The 26,921-nt window shown below is 35.6% G+C and overlaps 2 protein-coding genes across 2 annotated transcripts in view; one reads left to right on the top strand and one right to left on the bottom strand.

Annotated features, from left to right (window-relative positions):
• Nucleotides 1–4,060: 4,060 nt before the first annotated feature.
• utp23 (UTP23 small subunit processome component) lies at nt 4,061–5,504 on the bottom strand. The gene is made up of 3 exons (XM_084131528.1): nt 5,121–5,504; nt 4,837–5,011; nt 4,061–4,754 (listed from the first exon to the last, which is right to left on the bottom strand). Exons 1-3 carry the CDS (start codon nt 5,306–5,308, stop codon nt 4,365–4,367), a joined length of 753 nt encoding a protein of 250 aa, XP_083987654.1. The 5' UTR covers nt 5,309–5,504; the 3' UTR covers nt 4,061–4,364.
• Nucleotides 5,505–6,080: 576 nt separating this feature from the next.
• eif3hb (eukaryotic translation initiation factor 3, subunit H, b) overlaps nt 6,081–26,921 on the top strand; it is an 80,198-nt gene continuing 59,357 nt past the window's right edge. Inside the window, exons 1-2 of the mRNA XM_084130247.1 lie at nt 6,081–6,228; nt 22,104–22,260. Coding sequence (XP_083986373.1) covers nt 6,154–6,228; nt 22,104–22,260 — 232 coding nt within the window. The 5' untranslated portion in view covers nt 6,081–6,153. The remainder of the gene's footprint in view (nt 6,229–22,103; nt 22,261–26,921) is intronic.

Here is a 26,921-nt window from a genome sequence, read left to right as displayed (position 1 = left end):
TTTTTATGGCAAACTAAGTACTGTAGGTACTGGAGACCACAGCTGCCAGTTTTTTACCGTAATCTTTAGATCACTGCCGTAAAACCTAAAATATTACTACCATATTTTTTTTTACGGTAAATCGCCTGCAACCAGCTGCCAGTTTTTTACTGTAAACTTTACTTCGTAAAAATAAATATTTCTACTGTATTTTTTACGGTAAAGTACTGGCAAACACAGCTGGCAGTTTTTTACCGTAAATTTTAGTTTACTTTTTTACGATAAGGTATGGTAAATGCAACCATAAGTTTTTTTTTTCAGTGTACTTCCAAAATCCTTACATTTTTACAGTATTTTACAGTAAAATTACATGACATGTCCAGTGAGAGCTATTACAGTTTTTCACTGTATATAGTAAGGGTATATACTGTTAAGCAATTAACATGTCTTTTACGTTGCTTTTTTTTTTTTTTTTTTTAGTTTTTTTACCGTAAAAATTACAAAAAATTTTAATGTTGAAAAATAAATAAAAATACTCTGAGCCTTATGTAGGTTTACAAAACTGAGAAAGTCAAAAAGCGTTAGGTTGTGCCCCGCTCTCTCCTACGTCTGATCATGAACGCTGGATTATTCTGATACACAGAAGATGATGTACTGACAATTCAAAGACCAATAGACAAAAAGTAACGATGCCTTTAGTCTTTCTGTTAAACTGACCAGTAAACATTTGTTCGCATGTGTAGCGCTGGTAAATGTAATGAATATATTATTATTGGCCCTTTTAAATGTTCCTACGCTTTTATAGGGTTATATTTGTAAAATGCATCAATATGCCCTCAAATCCGTTTTTTTTGTGTTTTCCCCCCTGTCATATATTCATATGTCTGTGTATGAGTGTGTTGCAGGTTGTGTTTTATTGGTTGTTGTTCCCAGCCACTCTCACTTTTCCACAGCTTTATTTCTTCAGTCTTTTTGAGCTCTGAGGTGTGAACAACCAGGTGAAGTTGACATGACATGAATGACACTTTCACCCCCCAAACAAAGAGAAAGAGCAGAGCCTTCTTCAACACAAACACCTAAACAGATCTTTTACAGGTTGTACAGCCAAAGCCAATAGAGCTGTTGTGCAACAGCTGAAAGAAGACTATTGCTTTACAGCTGGGGTAATGGGAGAAATAGACAATAGTAATACACACAATGTTGAGTGAGAAAAACTGCTGCATCAGCAGATATGCGTACATCTGCACAATTATGACATAGACCGGAGACAGGAAGGGATAGGAGAAAACACACCACAAAAACAGCAGATCTATCGCAAAAACATATGTACTGCCTATGTACTGCTTTTTATATGCTTTTTAAGTCCCCCTGTAATCAATAATTGTATCCCTTTAAAACTCATCTTTGATCACCAAAATGACATAGGCCTATTGAAAAAAACTATTCATGCCCTAAAATAGCGTGTATTACGGAAGCCCTGAACCGCAAGGTGAAAAAAAAAAGAAAGAAAAAAAAATAGCATTTCGAGATTAAAGTCGAAATATTTCGAGAATAAAGTCGAAATATTTCGAGAATAAAGTCAAAATATTTCTAGAATATAGTTGCAATATTTCTAGATTAAAGTCTAAATATTTCTATATTAACCAGTCGAAACATTACGAGAATAAAGTCGTAATATTTTGAGAATAAAGTCAAAATTACAAGAAGTCTTCTGTATACTTTAATCTCGAAATGCTAGATTTTATTTATTTTTTCTTTCTTACGGATTACGTATAACTCTACACCCTTGCCTCATTTAGTATACGCGGTTCTATGAATATGCAAATAAAAAATATTATTATTATATTCACATGTTTACAGTTTTACTCTAGGCTTTTCCACATATGTATATATATTTTAATCTCATTTATTTCTTTATTACATTTTGTCATATGTTAATTTAACATTCAATCATTTATTTACGTTACTCTAATATTTTTTCTCTAGACGTTTAAAGCAAATTTATAAATAAAAAATTAAGCAATTCGTTTATTTATTGATTTTAATTGTATTATTTATTTTTGTATGTTTTATCATGTGTTAATTTAACACTTAATCACTTATTTGTTTGTTTATTTTAATCTCTAAAAATGCTGTGTTGTTTCAACTCATGGCCAAACTCAACTGTTGGGTTTAAAAATTAATAAAAAAAATAAAAAAGTAAACCAATGGTTGGGTCTGTCCATGGGTTGCAACAACCCAGAACTAAAACATTTTTCCTGGTTTTTCCCTAGACTTTTCCCCGGACCCCAGTTTGAAAACGGACCAGTTTATTTGTTTCAGGACTGAATAGATCACAAATTACATTTGCCTTTGATCCCATGCAGACATGAGTGTGTGTTCTGGGTAGATCTGAGCAGCATGCTGTCCTGTCCTCTCTGTGTTTCCCAAGCAACCTGAACAAACAAGCAATACATCCCAACTCCCAACCCAGAGCAAAAATAGCCGAGACACAATGGAGGCTATATTTAAACCCAATAGATCAAGTCTCTGACGTTACAGACATTCAAAGAGACAGAATGGGACCGAGTTCTCTTTCAGAACCTCCGCCATGACGCATCACACACTAAACTCTCATGATGTCCTACAAGATGTTGAGCCGATGTGATCAAATTACTAATTTTTTAGGTGCTTTCCAAGCGAAAACATTGGAATGTAATATTAATTTTTTAATAAATATTCATTTATGTGAACAAACCTTAAACAAAAAGTCAGCCAGGGGTGCGTTTCCCGTACAACTATATAGCTCGCTGCTTAACTACCATAGTACGATGCACCGTTGGAGAAATCAACTAGCTAGTCACGACTGTTTCCCGAAACCGTATGTTGCAAAGTATAGTTCAACCACGTTGGTTTATGACGTCTCGCACGTGGTGGACTAATAACTTATTTTTATTTATCTATTTGAGATCGAATTAACGCTAGATTTTGTCATATAAGTTACAGACATGGCATCTGAAGACCATTTCTAATTTTTCTCAGTTATGCTGCTTTATTACCAGACTCAATATTTGGCTCGTTCTTACAGTAGAGCACGTTCGCACATGCGCAGTCTTCAAAAACGGTGCTTTAAATCTCTTGACAAACTAAAAGACGTAAATTACATTTTTATGTATTCTAAATAAATAACACGGGTTGTACTGAATGTCAGCTTGCTTATTTTGCTAAAGATAAGGATTTATTCAGTCTACATCTCATGTAAACTAGAAACTATGCTTCTAACGACAGCTTGAGAGCTGTCGTTCCAACCACACAAGTTTGCGAACGTTCGCTGGAACGATCGTTTCGGGAAACACCAAATCGATGAACTACGCTGATAACAACGGAATTTGCGACCATAGTTGGCTAACGATACTTTCGGGAAACGCACCCCTGATTGGCTCTTCGAGGCTGTGCCTCCCTCTTGTGGTAAAAATATATAACCTCAAATTCTGACCATTAAATGCAACTTGATTTATTATTATTATAAAATAATAGTAATAAAACATTATCACTTTAAATTGATATTATTCATTTAGCATTACCAATAATATTTAACATGATATATATGAGGAATGTGTATGTATATATATATATATTCCCATTTCTAATTATTAATACAATAAGCCAACTACACTTCTGTTCTCAAATAATTCAAATTATATATATGTATTATCTGTATTAGCGCCATCAAAATGATTAATCACATCTAACATAAAAGTTTGTGTATGTGTGTTTATATTATATTTATATATATGTGCATGTGTATATATATATATATATATACACACACACACACACACATAACATACAGTACACGTAAATAAATATAATATAAACGCACATATATTACATAAACACAAACTTCTATGTTAGATTCGATTTATCAATTTGACAGCACTATAAAATATTTATAACTACAATATAATATAATTGTAACTTAAAAATCAGGGTTGTTTAATTGAAAAAATGATTGACAAAATTAGACAAAAATAAGTTGTTTGCTGGCAAATATATACCTAAAATTATACCTCAACCGTTATCTAAAATTCTAACTATTACATCATCATTAAAATATTAATTTATTAATTTTATATTATTTGAACAAACACACACACACATTGTCTACACAACACAATCAGTTATTAATATTTCTTTGCTTCTCTCTTGTTTCTGCATGCGTTTATAATTTCTTATATATCATATATATATACACACACTTAAACACAAAACTTAAACATCCAGAAAAAACAGGCCTGCTTTTACAGAGAAACACTAGTTTATTAGACACATGCATGGTCTGGGAAAAGTCAGTCTTTACAATAAAAGAACACACGCACACACTCTCACACAAGCTCTGCTGGACTCTAAGCATTAGCGGGATCGGATGCGACTGCTTTCTCTCCTCCGACAGGCCGTCGCTTCTTCTTTCTGATCCGCTTCTTCTTCTCTCCATCCGTCTTCTTGAGCTGCGGAGGCATGGGCTTCTTCTTCTTCTTCAGGCAGCTGAGCGGGTTGGGGTTGCTGGATTTCCTCTTGCGTTTTTTGCCTCTCTTGTCGTCGCCGTCTTTCCCGAGGCCTTCCTTTTCTTTCAGACTCTGGAGGCTCACGATCGGGTTCACGATCTCCCCCAGCTGAACGGCTTCGACGTGCTTCAGCGTTCGTTCAGACGGCTTGTCCAACACCATTGTGTTGAGGATAATGTAGAGCAGAGGAACCCCAGGGATCTTCTTCAGCGCCTTCGTCAACTCCTGATCCTGGTTAGAAGAATCCATTGTGTGTTATTATTCCTTAATTCTACAAAACCACAAGACTTGGTTCCAGTTGTTGAGTCCTTACCTGAGTTGCGATGAAGTAGTGGTGTGGATTTGTCTCTCCAAGCATTGACAGCAAACACTCGGATGCAGGAACCGGATCTTTCGTGTGTTTGCATCTCCTGATCTGAAATCTCTGTAAGATGAGTTTCGCTCCATAAAGCTCTTTTGGAAGGGTTTCAAGTTCCTTCAGTGCGCAGCTGCGAAACAACAGCACAAATCTTTTATTACACATCATCTCACACACACACACACACACACACACACACACACACACGTGCATCAATACTAGAAATAAGACTGGCTTACTTTGTGGTGCAGAGCTGAACTTCTCCCATCAGATACTTTGGCAATTGCTCTTTGATTTGGATCTTATTCTTTAACGCCGCATGACAAAACGTCCCGTCAATTATTATTTGGAAAGGTTCCCTGAAGCTAAAGTTGTACTTGTAAAAACTGATGGTTTTCTTCGCGTGCTTCTGACGCTTTATCTTCATGCTGAATTATTTATACATATAAAGCGCAGACAGTTTGAACAAATAGATTATCCTGACAGGGCAGAAGAAGAATAACAATCAATCCGAATTGGTGAGGATTAATACCCTTGATTTATGTCAATATGTCAACAAAACAGTTGGACGAAACTCACGCCAATCTCAAACATTTCTAGCATGGTGCCAGCGTGGTTACAGTAAATGTGTACCGGGTGGAAAACCGCAAGCTGCTATAATTGAAATACCGCGTTAATCCTAACAAATACACATATGACTAAAGTAATAATAACTACGAATAATATACAAGTTTAATTAATTATTATTAGATAGAACTGTATTAGTTAACTGACTCTAGGAACAGTGCGCATTAGTTATTGTTTCTCCGACCACTATTACAGCTGTACCTTCTAGCGAGCGCGAATCGATTCTTTCGAACAGTTCATTTCATTGCAAGGAACCACCGTAATGTGGAATACGTAGTCACATATTGCTCTTTATTACGGGATTTCTATTAATAAGGCTGTTTATTGTAATTTTATGGATTTCAGTTAAGTTTTTTTTTTGCAGTCATGATTAAAAAATCATGTTTAATCGTACGTTATAAAAAGTAATTTAGAACATAAATAGAATGTGAATATACAATAAACAATATTATATTTGTATCACTCAGCTGAACATGTTTTTGCACGTTTTCATAAAATGTTTTTTAAATTAATGAATCGCTTTAGTCCCGGTTTTTCAAGCAACTCATCGAAAAAGATCCGATTCCAGTAAATGATTCTTTTATCGCTCTCAGGTTCACCGGAAGCCACTGGTTTAACGGTCCTGTATCCCAAGCGCGCGTGAAGATGGCATCCCGTAAAGAATCCCCGTCTGGAAAAACACTGGATTCTCCCGTCAAACAAATCCAGATCGAAGGGCTGGTGAGATCCCGTTTAACAGACTCAGTGTAGCTGAGTTTACACAGTGTGTGTGTTTAAATGTCTCTGTGAACTGGTTAGTTCACCTGCAGGTCACTTTGCAGAATGATGTCATGATAATATTCCAAACAGATCAATAATAACAACGAGTAATAATAACAACAATTGTAATAATAATATTTTTTCAAAGTTGGCCACAAATACACATTTAAATAGTAGAAAATAGAGAAATGTATTTGTTTAATTTTATCAATGACCATAGAAAATAAATATTTTGATGCACATTATGATCAAAAACGCTTGAATATGTTGTATATTGCTGCCAATTTAGGGGTTTACCTGTACATAACCCATTTAATTCCAGTTATTGACTTAATTCCAGTGAATTTCCATATATGTATGGTGCCGGTCCAAAAGTTTGGAAACATTACTATTTTTAATGTTTTTGAAAGAAGACAACTTCAAATAATGTTTTTCTGCTTTAACATACTTTAAAATATAATTTATTCCTGTGATCAAAGCTGAATTTTCAGCATCATTACTCCAGTCTTCAGTGTCACATGATCCTTCAGAAATCATTCTAATATGATGATTTATTATCAATGTTGAAACAGTTGTGCTGCTTAATATTTTTTGTAAAACTTGTGAAACTTTTTTTCAGAATACATTGATGAGTACATTTTTTAAAAAGAACAGCATTTTTAGCTTTGATCACAGGAATAAATTACATTTTAAAGTATATTAAAATAGAAAACCATTATTTTAAGTGTGTAATAATATTTCACAATATTACTGTTTCTTTCTGTATTTTTGAGCAAATAATTGCAGGCTTGATGAGCATAAGAAACTTCTTTCAAAAACATTAAAAAGTGTAATGTTTCCAAACTTTGGACCGTTACTGTATATATATATAAAATACTGTTTTATTTATGTATTTGCATATGAAAATATTATGAAAAAGTTGCAAATACATACTTTTATTGACTTTTTAGGACAGTCATGCAGTTTGTTTCGTTGTCCTGTACAACCTTAACTGGGAAACACCTGGGATTAAATGGGTTAATGTATGTTAACAATAACAACTAAAGCAGAAATAATACAAATTTTACTAATCAAAAAGCATGTCTAATTAATTGAAATCATGAAACTTTAATAAACAATTATTAAACTTATACAACATTTAAAAAAAAGAAAAAAAAAAGGTTTGTTTTTTTTCCACACAAATTCGGTGTTGTGTTTTAAGACATAAAACATTAATTTAATTTATTTTAATCATATGAAATTAAACAAACTTTTTTGTCAAACGAGCTGGACAATGAGCTTTACTGTTTAAAAATTAAAACATGGAAGACATTTTTTGATTATTCCTTAAAAAATTAAGTTTTGATGATAATTTATTTATATTAGTGTTAGTATTATTATTACATTGAGACGTATCTAAATTCTACTGTACAACGTTAAAATAAATTTGTCAAGTTAAACCGAACTTTTATTTTGACGGGTTGCCGTGAAGACCTTTGAGTTTCTGTGTGTTTGACATGATGATATTTTTTCTCAAATGAAGCGGTTAAATGCTCACAAAGTGACTTTCAGAGCGAGTCTAGAGTCTGGAGATGAAGTTCATGCATTATTTTGTGTCCTCATATAGGCAAAAAAATAAAAATATTTTTATTTGGCGCGAGCGTCACACACTTTAGTGTGTGTGTGTGTGTGTGTGTGGTAAATGAAACCGCGTCGCCTGACGACCATTCATTCACACAGAATATGCAGGATTCGTATACAAATAATCTTTTTGCGGTGTAATATTCACACACACACACACACACACACACACTAGTCTATATCGCGGTTTGATTTCGAGTGTACTGAACTGCTTTTTATTGGGTATATATTTGTAGTATATATATATTTGTTGGGTATATATTTGTCTTCATATTTGTAGTATTTTTACTACGGTAATATTTTTCTGTCAAGTTAAACCGGACTTTTATTTTGACGGGTTGCCGTGAAGACCTTTGAGTTTCTGTGTGTTTGACATGATGATAGTTTTTCTCAAATGAGTTTTTCTTCATATTTGTAGTATTTTTGTATAATTTGTAATACATATTTGTTCATATTTTATAATGGTAGGGGAAACACTGCATTGTTTATGTTCTGCACGTATTAGTTTAACCCATCCAGTCCTGTACAGGTTTGAGGATTATGTAGATTGAGAAGTTGAATGGATGTTATGTTAGATTGTAAATGAATGAATGGTGACGTACACATTCCTCCACCGATTGTTGCTCAACAATTACACCCTTGTTATCAAATATGAAGATTTTGTGCTTTATATTTCAATGTGTTTCGTCAGTTTTTCGTGGTGTTTTTGGGTGTTGGAGATGTGCTTATAAAGACATGATCGCAGTCTGAGAGTTCCTGGTTTTTATAATTATTAAGTAACTGCATTATCTTGTTATAAACCCTCATTTACTTGCAAAGCAGCTGTTTTTACTCTAATACATGATTAATGTAGTTCCATCAGATTGTAGAAGATCACTCACTCAATTAATCTTTTGCTGTGTTTGTGTAGTTCATTCGTTTGTACGGCCACAATAAATCCACTGAACCGAATTCAATCCAGTGAAGCTTCTCAGTCATTTAACTTTCTTTCTGAGTGCTAAATGTTGTGAATGCTTGTTTTTAGCATATGCTTTGTTTCTTGAAAACCGTCGCACTTTGTGTTCCTCTCTTTTAGTTGTTCTGCCGCAGAAGAAAAGCTGTTCCCTGATTGCATTGATTCTCTCTGCACTCGCTTCACTGAAGCTCGGCTCCCGGTTTGCTGTAGTTGGAGCTGTTTGAATGGTTGTTTTGTGCCTGAGGGTTTTCCAGCTCATTCTCTGCGCCGTCTTGATGCTCAACATTAAGGCACTGACGGTTCATGGGCCTTTTTGCACGTTCTGATGTTTCTGAGGAAACATTTGGGCTTCCTGAAGGTTTTTTTGTTTTCCCACAATTTCACTGAATAAGGTTTTTCATGAGTTGTTTTTTTGTTTTGTTTTTTTGCCCTGTTGTTGCAAACTTCATTATAGTGTTTCCAGCTCAGTGCTGCAGATATGTATACAGATATGGATGATGGTTCAGAATAACAAAACTCTAGATTTTTAATGTTTTTAAAGAAGTCTCTTCTGCTCACCAAGGCTGCATTTATTTGATAAAAAAACAGTAATATTGTGAAATATTATGACAATTTAAAATGACTGTTTTCTATGTGAATATATAGTAAAGTGTAATTTATTCCAGTGATCAAAGCTGAATTTTCAGCATCATTACTCCAGTCTTCAGTGTCACATGATCCTTCAGAAATCACTCTAATATGATGATTTGATGCTCAAGAAACATTCATTATTATCAATGTTGAAAACAGTTGTGTACAATTTTCTTTTTTTCAGAATTCTTTAAAATAGAATATTTTCTAACATCATAAATGTCTTTACTGTAACTTTTGATCAGTTTAACTCATCCTTGATGAATAAAAGTATTGATTAATTTTATTTCTTTCCCCCAAAAATAAAATTTAAATTCTTACTGACCCCAAACCTTTGAACGGTAGTGTTTAATGTTACAAAAGCTTTAGATTTCAGATAAATGCTGTTCTCTTGAACTTTCTATTCATCAAAGAATTTTGATTTTTTTTTGTACACAACTGTTTTCAACACTGATAATAATCATAAATGTTTTTTGTGCATCAAATCATCATATTAGTGAGATTTCTGAAGGATCATGTGACACTGAAGACTGGAGTAATGATGCTGAAAATTCAGCTTTGATCACAGGAATAAATTACACTTTACTATATATTCACATAGAGAACAGCTGTTTTACAGTGGAATAATATTTCACAATATTACTGTTTTTGTTTGTATTTTTAATCAAATAAATTCAGCCTTGGTGAGCAGAAAAGACTTCTTTTAAAAACATTAAAAATCTTACTGACCCCGAACTTTTGAACGGTAGTGTGTATATATATATATATATATATATATATATATATATATATATATATATATATATATATATATATATATATATATATATGTATATACTGTATTATAAATAAATATAAATATTTTATATATAAATAACAAATTTTTCTTAAATATATACATGCATGTGTGTCTATTTATATATACAAAATAATTATGCACAGTACACACACATATATTGTGTAAACACAAACTTTTATTTTGGATGCGATTAATCGTTTCACAGCCCTTCAAAGAACTATTTTCTATTTGAATATACTTTAAAATGTCATATTTTATTTTAAAATGTCTATTTCTGTCAATTTTCAGTCAGACGCCATTTTTCCCCCCCAGTCTTAAGTTCAGAAATCCTTCTAATATGCTGATTTATCAGTATAGCGAGTTTAAAATGATGTTTAATTAAAAAAGTTTAGGCTAATTTAAATGTTTTAAGGCTGAAAAAGTTCTTGAATAGAATTATCATGTTTTCAATTCGTGATTGATTATTGCCGTCACTTTCTCTTCACTCGGTTACTCAACCTCATCCCTATGAAACATATTATTAGGAGAATTTGTGGACATTCTTTGAACTTTGATAGATGCCATAATCAAGTCATTTGGTGATTAAAAAGGTGATTATAATGGGTAATATCAGCAGGCCTATGTATCCGTCTTTGTCTTTGGATCCCCAGAGTGCTCTAATCTCTATTTTTTAAATAATCAAAAACTGAATTTGTTTGACATTTTTTGTCCTCTCAGTGAAGCCGCCAGCTCTTTCTGAAAGCACATCTGATGCCGGTGTTATTGATATGCTTGTTTTCTTGTTATAATCCTCCCCTGTGAGCAAAACGGTGAGTTAAGAAGGAATAGAGGAAGACCCTGATATTAACCATCTGCTGTATTTTCCCTTTGGGTTCGGCCACCTGAGCATCAGGCATTGTTGCCTGCTGTTCACAGAGTTTTTAGATGAATACAAATAAGCTAAATGTAAAAAGCAGGTGGATTAGAGGCGACTGCTTCAGGGTGGGTAAGCAGCTTAAACGGAGAGCTCTACAAATCCCTTCCAGGGATATATATCTTCTCAGCTCTTTCTCTCTCTCTCTCCGTTTATGAAACTCTTTATTTTTGACCTTTCAGGCAAAAGCTAAGCACTTTTTAAGCAGTGTGAAATAAGGTCTTCTTATGCATGAGAATCATAGCAGGGTGATGTTTAAATCGTTTCTGATTTCTGATACCCTCAGGAGGTTTTCTCTTTTTTTTCTTTTTTTAATGCTAATAATACAGACTATACATATTTATTCCAAGTCATCTCAATGGCAGAAATATTTACCTGAATTCACCCTATATGCATATTTAGTTAATTGAAAAATATGCCATTTCTGAATGCACTTTTACCGTTTGACATCCGACTCGTCTTCCTCAAGATGATACACAACTCTTTTACTTTCTGCCTCTGCTTTTTGTACATGAGTTATTCTCTTAATTAGCAATATAAATATCCCCTTAAATGCTTTGCTTGAACACGTCTGACACCCAGAGGAAAGGCAGGTGGTCAACAGGGGGCAGCAGAGATCCACTGAAATCACTCTTCTCTTCATGCACGTCTTTACATCTCTTCAAACGGTGACGTTCAGGTGAAACACTGAAGGCTGAAAGCTTGAAGGAAGCATCAATGCATGTCACCGCCTACTAAGCAGACAGTGCTTTGGAATATTCTACTTTAATATAGTCTACTTGCATAAATATGAAAAGAAATATTACCGGCCACTTTATTAGGTACACCTGTTCAACTGCTGGTTAATGCAAATATTTATTCAGACAGCAACTCAATGCATGCATGTAGACATGATCAAGATGATCTACTGACGTTCAAACCGAGCATCAGAATAGGGAAGAAATGTGGTTTAAGGGACTTTGGCATGGTTGTTGGTCTGAGAATTTCAGAAACTGCTGATCTGGGATTTTCACACACAACCATCTCTAGTGTTTACAGGAAATGGTCCGAAAAAGAGGAAATATCCAGCGAACGGCAGTTCTGTGAGTGAAAATGCCATGTTGATGCCAGAGGTCAGAGGAGGTCGAGCTGATAGAAAGGGAACAGTAGATACGTTTCCATTACAGATTTGCACAAAAAACAAAAAACTATTGCGAAATGACGGCGTTACCATTAACCGATGTTATGCGACTAAAACTTTTTTTTTTAAAAAGTTTTTCCCCCCTCTCACGATAAGTCATTCCAAAAATAATGGAGACAGATGTTGGTAGGTTTAAGTATATCCCAGCCACTGCACTGGCCATTATTATTAATTGAAGGAGATGTATGTGTGTTTTCCAAGCATTAATGGTAAGGAACGACCCTTATTATACTTGTGAGGAGTTTCTGGGTGTTTCTCCCTCATTTCTGCTTCGAGGTCTTGATTGTGGCATTTCTTTGAGGTTTAGAATCCAGTATTTCTGTAATTCTGTTGTCTTTTATGAATTAAATAAAGAACTCTGTCTCGTATTCTGTCCAAACACACCGCGTCATCTATGTCAGGTGACCTGTAAATGCTCAAAAACTGTTTCCATTGCAGTTTTGAGAAATATTTATTTTTTCGAATTGCCTGAAAAACTCCCTCATGCGAGCGGAAACACTTTTTTGCGATAAATGGGAGTTTTTGCGAAATTGACGTGTTTCCATTGGGCGTATTTTCAATTCGCAATTTCAATTTGCGCAGTTTGAAGGGTAATGGAAACGCGGCTAGTAACTCAAATAAGCACTCGTTTTAACCGAGGTCTGCAGAAGACCATCTGAACTCACAACACGTCAAACCTTGAAGCTCCTGTCAACTGAGAACAGCAAACTGAGGCTACACACGGACTCAACGAAACTGAACTATAGAGGAGTGGGAAAACGTTGTCTGATCTGACGAGTCTCGATTTCTGCTGCGACAGAATTTGGCGTAAACAACATGAAAGCGTGGATCCATCCTGACCCACGATGCACTGTGAGTCTTAAAGGGTTAGTTCACCCAAAAATGAAAATTCTGTCAGTAATTACTCACCCTCATGTTGTTCCAACCCCGTAAGACTTTCGTTCATCTTCGGAACACAAGTGAAGATATTTTTTATTAAATCTGAGAGCTGTCTCACTCCTCCATAGGCTTCTAGGTAATTGAAACTTGCCAGCGCAGAAAGTTAGTAAAGACAATGTTTAAAATAGTCCAAGTGACTACAGTGGCTCAACCTTAAGTTTATCAAGTGACGAGAATACTTTTTGTGCGCAAAGTGAGTGAGTTCACTGGGTTGTACATCAGAACGTAGGCTCCCTATTGGCCAACGCTGGTCATGTGTGCATCACATGACCAGCGTTGGCCAATAGGGAGCCTACGTTCTGACGTACTTTTTTTTTTTTTTACTGACTGAATTTTAATTTTTGGGTGAACTAACCCTTTAAGAAATTTAGATTTCACATTAGCTGCATTTACATGGACCCTAATAATCGTATTGTAATCAGACTAGTAGCACAGAGTCAGAATAAAAAAAGTCACCTGTGACCACGTTGAGCGGAAATAAATTGGCCAAATCTGATTAAAATTTAATTGGGACTGTAAGGGGTGGTTTAAACCTTTTCTAATCCAGTCGAGAGGACATGTAAACACTTTATCGGATTGAAAACTGAAACGCTTGTGCAATGATGTATGACGTGTGGAACGAGCCGTTGTTGTTGAATGAAGTTTCATAAATCCATCCCAGCAGTCCTCGTTTCAGACTCTCATCCACAGATGCCTGATTAATAAATATAAGCAGCACGGCATTGCAATTCATGTGCCCGTTGTGTCCTAACTAGGACCTGAAATGGAAAAATATTAAATCTGCTCTTTAAAACAAAGAAAGAAGCGATGTAGGAGAATAGTTTGCCCAAACAGCGGGAACCTTTGTGCAGTGAGCGCATGTCAAAAATCAATTATATGATTTAATGCTTGTGACATTTAAACACGCAGATCAACCCGATCACTTAATTTAGCGTTCATGTAAACACTATATTCAGATTCTTCAGTCGGAATGAATTCATTCAGTCATTCAAATTCTGCACTTGTGGCATTCTTGAGTTTTTGTTTTGTTTTTGAATATGATTTAAGTGGTCACAAATAAGCATAAGCTCCTGTAACAATGAATGAATGAGTCCCTTGTTATTTTCCTAGAAAAGCGGAAGAATGTATCTGGTTTAGGGCCCTTTCACACCTACCTTGTTTGGTCCGGATTTTCCGACTTTTCAGTTTGATCCGAATCAGAATTACAGGTGTGAAACCTCACCCGGACCATGATCCGGATCAAACAGACGACATTTGATCTGACGAAAAGAGGTAGTCTCGGTCCGGATCAAACTGAACAACGGTTTGGTTCGTTTCTAGTGTGAACGCATTTTCTGTATGGTTCGGACTTTCAGACCATTTACAGGAAGTCCCAGTGGTTCCCGCAGGATTGCTCGCTCTTCTCCTCCTTTCCTGTCGGCGACGATTAAGTCTTCGCACGACGAGGACGTTCATTTGGCGAATGTGAACTAGCCTCGAGTATAGTCGGTGCTGCAGGGAGTGATGCCGTAATAATAACAGTATAGAGGCAATGATATGCGTACGTTCATTCATTCTTGTCAAAGTTATTATTATTATTTTTTCATTCTTGTTAAAGTTACCCGCCGAACTGACAACACGCTGACGTCAGACGCACGTCCGTTTACAAACCAATCAATGTCAAGATGCAGCCCACATAGATGATGACGACAGGACGCAAGTATGTCATGTAAAGTTCTTTAGTGCGCTCGCATAATTGCAATGTGAAACCAAACCAAAACTAACCGAATGTATGAAATGTATCAAAACATGAACTTTGGTTCGGACTCTCAGGTGTGAGAACGCCCTAAGGCTATGAACTCTTTGCACTTTTAGGATCAAAATAACTGGTTCCCATGATCCAAATGGATAAATTCGGCACCGCTAGCACTAGCAGGTTAGGCAACTTCCCTCCCGTGCTCTTTATGACTAATGTGTTTAGGTGTCTTTAAAACTGTGATTCACTCTCTCAACAACCTTTTGGTGGATTCAGATGGTGACAGAAGGTGAGTGTGTGGAGCTTATATACGGCCCTTGAGGGCCCTCCGAGAGCCGATACCACAGTGACGGCGGGCTGTGAAGTGCAGATTAACAGTCTGAGAGAAGAACTTGATTCGCCGTAAAGCTGTAGCACTTCCACAGCAAGCGTAAAAGATTGATGGCTGAGCTGGTGCAGTGGGTGCACAATAAGACTCTTGCTAGCAACAGGAATAAAGCGAATCTGAGTTTCTTACAGTATTTGTCCTTCAGCATTCCTCACTGTGCTCCGGCTAAGGTCAAAGCAACAACCTCAACTCCGATTAGAAGATTTTTCTTTAGGTTTTGCTGGGAAATATTGCGTTGTGGCATCCAGAAGACTTTTTTCATCACCATTTCATAACTAAAAAACTCAATTTATAGCAATTTAATGTCTTTAAAGCATCCTTTAAAGCAGCTTTCTTTGGTCCTACACTGTTAAAAATAAAGTGATGCCACAGAAGAAACATTTTTGGTTCCCCAAAGAACCTTTCAGTGAACCCTTTTTCAATGGAAAGGTTCCATGGATGTTAACAATTCTTTATGGAATCAATCCATATTGATCCATATCCACATTCATCACCATTTCACAACTAAAAAAACTCAATTTACAGCAATTTAATGTCTTCAAAGCATCTTTTAAAGCAGCTTTCTTTGGTCCTACTCTCTTAAAAATTATATTTTTATTAAAAATTATAATTATAATACATAGAAGAACCATTTTTGGTTCCCCAAAGAAACCAATAAATGGTTCCCCAATTTTTCCTAGTGTGAAGAACCCTTTTCCAATATGGATGTTAACAATTCTTTATGGAATCAAAGAACCATTATTTTTAAGTGCAGAGACTAATGTCGGATAGTTTTTGTGGTGTGTTCCTCACATCAACACTATAATCCAGCGGGAGTTTGCCTGATTCAGCATGTTCAATCACTGTCGTGAGAGAGATCGCTCTGATTGGCTGATCAGTTTAGCTTGCCTAATTGTCAAAATGCACAAAAAGTTATTGTTTTCATCGTTTTTGACCCATGTAACCTTGTAAACAGTGCTTTAAGACTTTCAGGTAGGTCTAACAAATAGTTATCAAACACTTGACAGTCTTCACTGCATAAATTAAATGTATATTTATCCTTATTAAAGCTACAAAAGTTATTCAGTCTAGAGCAGTGAGTGATTTTCTCTTTTTCTTTTGTTCTTTGATTGTCCTTAATGACAGACAGCAGCAGGGTTGTTAGGCTGCTGTCACTTTAAGACATGACACACATCCCATTTTCTCCCATCCCATGCATCCCATTTTACATGTCGACTCTAGTCTGGCTCATGCCGGCGGGAGTTTGCCTGATTCAGCATGTTAAATCGCTGTTGTGAGATAGATCGCTCTGATTGGCTGTTCAGTTTAGCGAACAAGTCTTTGCGGTGTGTTCAAGGCAAGCGCAGTTTTTTGTCCCAGACACAGCCGACGCGAGAGCGACAACACTCAACTTTGATCACCACTATTTTTTAATGTCGGCTTGGTGTCTCAGCCTTAAAGCCCCACTGAAGTGGAACGCGCAGCTTTGTTTGATGCATTGATGTAATTTCCACTTAAACGGGAAGCTAAGGCGGGACATATTGAATGGCTCCTCCCCCTTTTCAAAATAGCCAATAGCGTTTAGTTTACCTCACAGACTGCGAGTTGCACTTGACAGCGAATCCAAGTGTTGATGACATGTTGGATTCAATAGTAGATGTGTGAATAAATTCTAGCCATTTCATTCTTAACCAGTGGAAAACAGAATAAAACTTGAGCGTTAGAGCAACCGAACACACGTCTCCAACCCATATTACTCCGTGACGTGTCAACACTCGCTTCGGCCAGGTGGTATTTATAGCATGGGGGCGGAGCTTTAGATTCTAGAGAGCATTTGATTGGACAGAAGATGTGATCCGTGATCCGTAAAAATCCGTGTTCCATTTTAGCGGAAGTGACAGACTGTAAGTTTTGAATACTTATATCTCCTAAATGCAAATTTTGTCATTGTTTTGGAACACACCAGCTTATTCATAACCTTAAGGCTAACATATTCATACTAAAAGCTAAAAAACTTAAATTTTGATTTCAGGTGTCTTTAAGAGTGTTGTTCTGACACAAAGTAGATCTGCTGGAAACTCGTCTGAAGTCGCCCGTCCACTTTTTCTGATTAGTGCACACCTTGCCCAAGACTCTTCTTCGTGACTTTGCAGTGTCTGAGTTTCAGTTGCTTGACAGCTGGACTACAGGGACTAGCGCTCAATGCCTGCCTCATTCTCACTCTGGATCCCCGGTGGCTTCGGCTTGGGTTAGAAATCACTCTCTTTTCGACCTGTGAATGCCACTTGCTCTGTAACTCTCACCGTAACCTTGTCCCACTAAGACAATGAGCAAAGGCTTTGTCGAAACTTGACACATCCGGACATACAGCTGGTTTCCTCCCTTGCCGTTTCTTTGCTGTATTTTGCTTTTTGCGAAGGGCAAACATCCTATTTTACATATCACTTTTTTTTGCTTTAGTCATAGTTTTTGTCTTTTGTTGAAAATATACTTTCAATTTAGTCAATATTTTTTCACATCATATTCATTCATTTTAGTCGGTGTTACTCTGAGTAAAATGGCATATAATTATGGTGTGTGCAAATCAAATTTTATGTTGACAGGATTGCAAAATAAAACCAAATATCACGTGTTGTGAAAACCTGCTCTTCTGAAAACATTGATAAGTAGACTATTGTAATAAAATATTGTGAATTCTTTATGCTTTCATTTTCATTTTAGTGCGGTATGCAAAGTGAATTCACAACGTACAGTTTCAACTCACAACCCAGGAGTACAGTGGGTATTGACTGAGTACAGTGGGTATTGACTAGCACTGTAGGCCTGGTTTAATTTGACTAAAGCTACTGTCTCTTTGACCTGCTGGAGTCTTGCCTAATGGCCTAAGTGCTTGTTATTCTCAGGCTGTCTGCTTTATTGATAATCAGATGGCAACCCACCAATACAGCCATCAGCTGACAACAGGAATTCAAGACCCCTGCCAGCTTACAGTCAGTCATAGCTCCAGCGCTCGGTTAGGGCATTACGGTTCCCGAGGTCTAATAATCACGTTCGTTCTAAGTAAAAGTGGACCTGTGAAGATAGTCAGTTTCAGTAATCAAGTTGTTTTGACTGATTTCCAAACTCTTGCAAGCTTTGTCAGTTTTTCTTTTGGACCTCTGGAGTTGAAAAGTATAATTGGATAATTAAAAATAGTCTATGAGTCCACTAAATAATACATTTTATATATATATATACACACACACCAAGGAAACAAAGATTTTTAAAGCTGGTTAAAGAAAAAGAAAAAAACTATATATATATATATATATATATATATATATAATATTCCTTAGTATATATATATTTCTCTGTTCCCTTAGTCTATGAGTCCACTAAAGCATGTGTAAATCCTGAGCGTCATTGACAAATGTTATCTTGTAAAATGTGTGGTCCGTAGAGTACCGCCACTAACCCCATAACCAGACCTAGGCATATTTTATTTTATTTTACTTTACTTTACTTAGTTTATTTAATTGAATTGAATTTTGTTTTGTTTTATTTTTTGTTTTATTTTATTCTAGTTTCTTTTATCTATTATTTATAATTAAATTAATTAATTCATATTTTATCCTCTTTTATTCTATCCTATGCTCTTTTTATTTTATTTTATTTTACTTTACTTTACTTAGTTTATTTAATTGAATTGAATTTTGTTTTGTTTTATTTTATTCTAGTTTCTTTTTTTATCTATTATTTATAATTTAATTAATTAATTAATTCTAGTTTATTTTATCCTCTTTTATTCTATGCTCTTTTTATTTTATTTTATTTTACTTTACTTTGCTTAGTTTATTTAATTGAATTGAATTGAATTTTGTTTTATTTTTTGTTTTATTTTATTCTTTCTTTTTTATCTATTATTTATAAATTAATTTTATTAATTAATGAATTAATTCTAGTTTATTTTATCCTCTTTTATTCTATCCTATGCTCATTTTATTTTACTTTACTTAGTTTATTTAATTGAATTGAATTTTTTGTTTTATTTTTTGTTTTATTTTATTCGTTTCTTTTTTTTAATCTATAATTTATAATTGTATTTAATTTAATTAATTTATTAATTCTAGTTTATCCTCTTTTATTCTATCCTATGCTCTTTTTATTTTATTTGTATTTTTATTTTTATTTTATATCTCTATTCTAGGCTATTCTACTCTGTGTTTGGGGAAAAAAAAATTCAGTTCTGGAAATGTGATTATCCAAGTAATTTCGGACCCTACCTCGTGAATGACAGGAAGGTATTTGGGATCTTCCACTATGAGAACTGTAGATTCTGGTTGTAAGTCTTTTTTTAACTCTCAGAAATTGCTTCCAAGCACAGGCTCTGGATGAGGGTCAGGCTTTGAAGATGAATGGATGGTGTGTGTTGTATTGATTTTTTCCACCCCATATTGGTTCCATAATCCTGGTTAAGCATTAGGAGATTTAAGCACAGTCAAAGGTTTCTGAACCAGGATCTTGTTAACCATGTCTTTCCTTTTGGACCCCACTGACCTTTCAGCGCTGGTCCAATGAACACGATGCACAGGTTTATCAGTGTATCTCTCACCTACTTTTATTTGAAACCTTTGAGGGTTTAACATAAGACATTTTTTGTTGTTGTTGTTAGGATTTAAATAAGGTTGCGCCTGCTTGGTGGTCACAACTGAAAATCTATTATTGTGCTAGATGCCAGGCGTCCTGCACTCGGGGATCGATACTGCTTTGTCGACAGATTCGAGCCACTGCTGTGCTCGGCTGAAGATGAATTAGATTTTTCTATAAAAACGCGAGCTTCATTCTGCCATTGAGCTTATCGCAGCCGTGTGGGATGCTTTACTCTTCACCTGTGCTATTTCATCCACTGTTATTACTGCTGCCCCACTCGCGTTTCCCATTCTCTATCTGTCCTCATCTGTTATCTATAGGGCACATTTCTAATTCCAAACGGTTATGATCTGTATTAAAGTTTACGGCTTAAAGATTAAGCTTTATTTAGTCCCAAATCCACCTGCTACCATATTCCTTTCATCACATTTCCAGGAATCCCTTTAACTGTCCTCCCCTTTATCATTTATTCTCCAGACCATGCTTTCCAATGGACTATTCAGACTATACACATGATATATAAGCACAGCACACTTCCAGTCAAATGTCTGGATACTAACTCTTTATTTATTGCTATTTGTCATGTTAAATAATACATAAATGAATAACCTAAAACCACAATGAATTTGATTAATATACATGTGTATATCTGGCTGTTTCCTTGCAGTAATATAAAATCTTTCAGTGTGTTTTGCGAAGGGCAAACATCCTATTTTATGTACCACTTTGTCACTGATATTTACATCCCTGCATTGCGGTGCCAAACTTGTGCAGTGTAAAACGATGCATTGTTGGAAGATGCTAGCAATAGCAACAGACAGCCAATAATAATCAATGCTTTGTTTGAACAGTCACGGAAATGCATGTAATAAACAGTTGTTTCAGTGTTTGAGGGGAAAAATGTCAAATGGTGACAGAAAACAAGACCACTGGAGTGAAGAAGAGACTGTTGTGCAATGCCAGAGCGTTTATGTAAACAGCAATACCTAGTTGCATAAACTGCTAATTTAGTCATCCAAGTCTAATTTGATACCGAACAGTAAGACTGATGACCCCTAACTAACTGCTAGTTGATCATGCTAGTTCTTGAAACGCAGTTTTAACATAATGCCTGTGTTTATGCAACTGGCCCCTGGTCGCATTCTACGTTTGTCCAATCACTGACACTGCAAATATGCTAATATGAAGGTTAACCCAGGGTTTAGGAATGTTCAATGTCAATGTCATGAACTGCTCTGAGACAAGATCCAAATGCAGTATTTATTGAACAGGGTAATCCCAAGACGTAATCCAAAGTACAGGCAAGGTCAAACACAGGCAGGCAAGTCCATACAAACAAACACAACAAGGCAGGGAACACGGGCAAAAGAGTAATACACGGAACAGGCAAGAAATCCCAAAACCAAGAGACATGAAACCAGGGAGAATGCTCAAATTGCAGTGTAACACTAAACAAGACTTCGCTGGGAATGACAGAAAGAACCAGGCTTATATAGGGTGAGCAAACAAGAAGATGAGAGACAGGTGAAAACAATGAGTGCTAATGAGTCCAGGCAGAGAATTATGGGAGATGTAGTTTGTGAGGGAATGACAATAGTCTGTTGTGGAGTGCCCTCTGGTGGCTTTCAAGGGCACTCCAGCTGGTGACCGTTACAGTCAGCATATTAATAAATACGTAGAAGTATGAGAAGTGTGAAATGTGATTGTGTTTACCACCGGTTTAGAGTTAACCAGGGTTAACTAACTAGCCTCTGGAGAAAACATCACGGTTTTCTCCAGAGCGGCTCTATATATATATATATATATATATATATATATATATATATATAATTAATAACTTTTTTACAACAAAAATGAAACATCACTGAACTTACTTAAGCTGAACTGTGACACTATTTTCTTCTGGAAACAAACTTTGTTGCATTATTTTCCTGTTATCACTGTAAAGCTGCTTTGAAACAATCTGTATTGTAAAAAGCGCTATATAAATAAATGTGACTTGACTTGACTAGCCTCAAGAAGTGTGAGTGTTAGTGGATCTTCCAGCATGTGTGTGTGTTGTGTTCCAGGTGGTGATGAAGATCATCAAGCATTACCAGGAGGAGGGTCAGGGCAGTGAGGTGGTGCAGGGGGTGTTGCTGGGACTGGTGGTGGAGGACCGGCTCGAGATCACAAACTGCTTCCCTTTCCCTCAACACACAGAGGACGATGCCGACTTTGATGAAGGTAAGGGAATAAACCTGTGCTTCTTTGCACTATTCAGACAGGATTTATTTCTAAATTCTCTTAAAATAGAGTTTTATTCATGGCTCAAATTTAGCATCATATTGGTTCTTTCGCACCGGGTAGTTACAGGAACTCAGTAGAGATCGACCGATAATCGGTTTTACCAATATTTTTTTTATAATCAGGTTTTGTAATATCGGATTCACCGATAAATGGCGCCACAGAAATAATATTGTTGCTTAAAGGGATATTTCACCGCTGGAAAGATGAATGTGTATTTAAATTGCGTCATTTATGTAGTAGAAATGTGAAATAATTTTAGAAGTTGGTGCCTTCTAGACTGAGAAAAGCCAGAAAATGTATTTTTGGCTCATGTGGACGAAAGACTACAACTCCCAGAATGCACTTGCTTCGCTGCCCTACGAGGCCACTCCCAAGCCACGCCTACCCGTTACAGAGGGCAGTATCGGGAGAAATGATACAACTGGGCTACTAGTCGACTTGAAACTGAAAAGACGGCGTTTTATCGTGAGATCCCCCTATGGACGGGTTGAAGACATGCGGAACGAGCGCCTCCTACTGGCTGGGGTCTCTCGCCTCTGGACAAAAGAGCCTCTGATGAGCTAAATGACGATTTTTGCGTCACCTGAGGTTTTTTTTCCAGACACACAATCCAGAAATCTCTCGTCTCAGGGGGACATGAGGGAGGGAAGCACGGTCATTCGCATGGTTCCTACTGATACAAAGCTTAATGCTAATCGGTGAAGTATCCCTTTCAAATAGAATTTTATTTGTGGATCAAATTTAGCATCATATTGGTTCTTTCGCACCGGGTAGTTATAGGAACTCAGTAGGGATCAACCAATAATCGGTTTTACCGATATTTTTACCGATATGTAAGCATTTTCCCATAATCGGGTGTCGGTTTTGTAATATCGGATTCACCGGTAAATGGCGCTACAGAAATAAAACATTGAATAAATATCGGTTCTGTATATCGGTTATCGGGCACATAAACACGCAAATAATTGGTATCGGTAATAAAAAAATCTCTAGTACTCAGTTATAGGAACTAACCACCAGGGCGGTCCCCTGAGATCTGAATTTTTTACATATTGTCAATGGAGACTCGTATATCATATTGCTCAGTTAAATTATCGTGATTGATATAATATTGACCAAAAATACAAAAAAATAAAATTATTATGATTTTTGCCATAATCGAGCAGCCCTAATGTAAACTGTGTGTTTACATGGCTTTTTAAAAATGGCGGGTGCTGGTGTTTCACAAATGCGGTCACAAATGTAGCCTAAATTGTGCTAGTTTGAGCTACTCCAAAATGTGTTCCTATAACTAAAATCATTCCTTGTTCCTGCGGTGCGAACACAGCAAAAAGCGAGTACTTCTGCCAATAGTTACAGTGACTATGAAAATGTTCCTCTGGTGTGAAAGCTCCTATTGTATCATAGTAATACCCATCAGAACTGATGCCACTCAGTTGACTTTCTGAATAAATGAATATATATTTTTGGCTACCTGAATAAATATTGAAATAATATTATAAGCAGCTTTGGGGAGAAAGCCAATGATTTAGTGACATTGAGGTGTGGTACATTAAGTACTGATGGAGTGCAGATACACAAATAAGAGTCCTGGGAATATTAATGCGTTCACTGCTAGATAGTGATCCTGTCATTCCAGTTCAATGTAGATCGTTCTGCCTTAAATTGTGTCTGATAAGACTGTCAACAACTTTCTGATTTTATAAGCAGCCATTTGGTTAGAAACACCTTTAGCACTTTCCTTCCTCTCGTTCTTTTTCATTCATTGCATTTCTCAGAATGTCTAAACACATAGAAGTAAGTAGATGAATAACTAGATGTATAAACCAACATAACAAGATTTGAACCCCGAACAGTTATGTTTGTAGCCCTGTATTTTTATCTGCTAATCTGCATTGTCCAATTAGCCACAGTGTTTGAATGTGGGCCATTTGTATCTGACTGCAGATTTACAGTTATTGCTTAAGGGTCTGTCATATACAAATGGAAGATGATGCTGTTATTCAAATTGGTGTTTAACCAACTATAAAAGTATGATATATTGTTTTATTTATTGTTGTTTAATGCAGTTTTGCACACAAGATCGAAATTAAGCGACATTTATTTCAGTTACACCAGGGAAATTTCACTTTTATTTCTCGTCCTTGCATTTCATCGCACATTAAACTCCTCTACAAGTGTAAGCTTTTGTATTTTATCACACCGCTGTGTCTGGCCTGCCAGCTCGTCCGTGATCACTAAGGCAGAAAAACGCCATCGTTGATAGTCGCGCTAGTAAATGGCAGAGTAAATTGCTGAGTAATTCAACAGAAACCTTTATCGGAGTAAAGGTTTGGGGCTCAGCTTTTTTTTTCTTTATACAAGCGTAAGCTTTTGTATTTTATCAAGGCAAGTCAAGGCAAGTTTATTTATATAGCACATTTCATACTCTATGGCAATTCAAAGTGCTTTACATAGAAAGGAATAAAAATAATCACAAAATAAAAGCAAGGAAAATTAAAACTGTTATTCAAAATGCTTTACATAGAAAGGAATTAAATATCGCACTATGGCAATTCAAAGTGCTTTGCATAGAAAATAAGCACAAAATAAAAGCAAGTGAAATTAAAACAGTTATAAAAGGATTTAAAGGGGTGGTATAATGCCCTTTTCACAAGATGTAAAATAAGTCTCTGATGTCCCCAGAGTGTGTGTGTGAAGTTTTAGCTCAAAATACCCCACAGATATCTTTATATAGCATGTTAAAGTCGTCACTTTTTGAGGTTGAGCAAAAACGCACCGTTTTTGTGTCTGTTCCTTTAAATGCAAATGAGCTGCTGCTCCCGGCACAGGGGGCGGAGCTTCAAGAGCTCGTGTCATTTTACCTCACACACACATGTACTGAACATTTCAAAAACTTTTAGCCTTTTATGTTCAAACCGGAGTCAGACAATGATGGAGAGACTCAAGAAGAAGAGACAACATGTAGAAGCAACAGGACATTTCTGAATGGTTAGTTGATGAATTTATGAAGCTGATGTGTAGTTATCTTCTAGTCATTGATTAGCATATTCTGTCATGATAATCTATAAATCATGTTCAGGGGGCGGGGTTTATGTAAAGTTTAGGGTTTGTGATGTCACTTACCCGGGAGGAAGCTCGTGTATTCTCTACCAGCCGTTTGTTGTAGTTCTTAAAAAGTGATTTCTGTAAAAGCAAATATCTCCCTTTGCTTTGGACTTTGAGCGTTGTAACTTTGCAGATGTTGTTTATGCTCAAACAGCAACATTACACACTAACTAAAGTTAGAAAATTGAAATCATAATCAACCACCCCTTTAAAAGAGATAAATGATACAGTTATAAAATTAATTGGAGTAAAATGAATTAAGTAAAAAGATGATACATAGAATAAACTTCTCATCTGGCAAAACACCGGTGTATCTTATTTTAGGTCTGTGATCACTAAGGCAGAAAAACGCCATCGTCGAGTAAATTGCTGTGTAATTCAGCAGAAACCTGTATCGGCGTAAAGGTTTGTGGCTCAGCTTTTATAGGGTTTCTCCAGAGAGCGCTAGCCAGAACGCCGCGAGAGAAGGGAGAATGAGAACGGTCTGGTTTCAGCACAGAGCGAGAGTTGTTTATTGGGTTTTACGGCCTGCGAGATCACAGGTGTTGGCCAGCGAGATGTGTCGTGCGTCATGCGAGGGAGAATGAGGCAGGGTTGGATTATTAAAAGTGTAATGGGCTGTAGAGGCTCTGAAATGGAGGCAGCAAAGGAACCAAAATTGACTACGGTGTTGTTTTGTGGGACACCAAAATGGGGCTGGGTGAAAGGACCATAAATACCGCAGTGTTAGAAAAAGTTTCTGTTCATACTGTGAGATATCCATGCCGTGATACAAATATAAAAAAATAAGTCAAAATTAAAGCAAAAAAATATATAGTCAAAACCGTGCCACTTAAAATTAATCTCTTATGATGTCTCTTGCCTTTTTGGTTTGTCAATGAAGTTTAAAATTTGAAAATGTGTTTATTAAAGTATGTTAGTCACTAGAATTACAAAAATGTGCAATACTAGATGACTGTGTGATATAATAATAATCATATATTAGATTAATAAATATAAGAAGGAATATATATAATTCTACTAGTAACTTATAATAATAATAAAACATTTTGTTGTTTAATTATTCACTAGAAAAAATGCAGTGCTACATGTAATATAAAATATTGTTATTAATAATAATTAGTCAAATATGTATTATATACATATATTATATAAACACACTTTTATGTTAGATGTGATTAATCATGATTAATTGATTTGAAAGCACTAATAATAAGATATAATATAATACAGAATAACAGTAATTTATTATTATTTTTAATTTTGTTTTGTTATTAGCATTATTATTAATACATTTTTAGACATTATTACATGATGATAATTTTATAAATAGTAATAAGAATATATTAATAATACAGTACATAACAAACATGTATTAATGACTGTTTGTTTTATTATTATTTATTTTTGTTAAAAACATAGTTTATTTTTTAGATCCATAACTACAGTACAGGTCAAAGGTTTGGAAACATTACGTTTTTTTATATTTT

This window comes from Abramis brama (genome assembly GCF_963993115.1).
Source record: "Abramis brama genome assembly, chromosome: 12".
Classification (NCBI taxonomy): Eukaryota; Metazoa; Chordata; class Actinopteri; order Cypriniformes; family Leuciscidae; genus Abramis; species Abramis brama.
The sequence above is the reverse complement of the archived record's forward strand: the minus strand, read 5'-3'. Positions and strand labels throughout refer to the sequence as shown.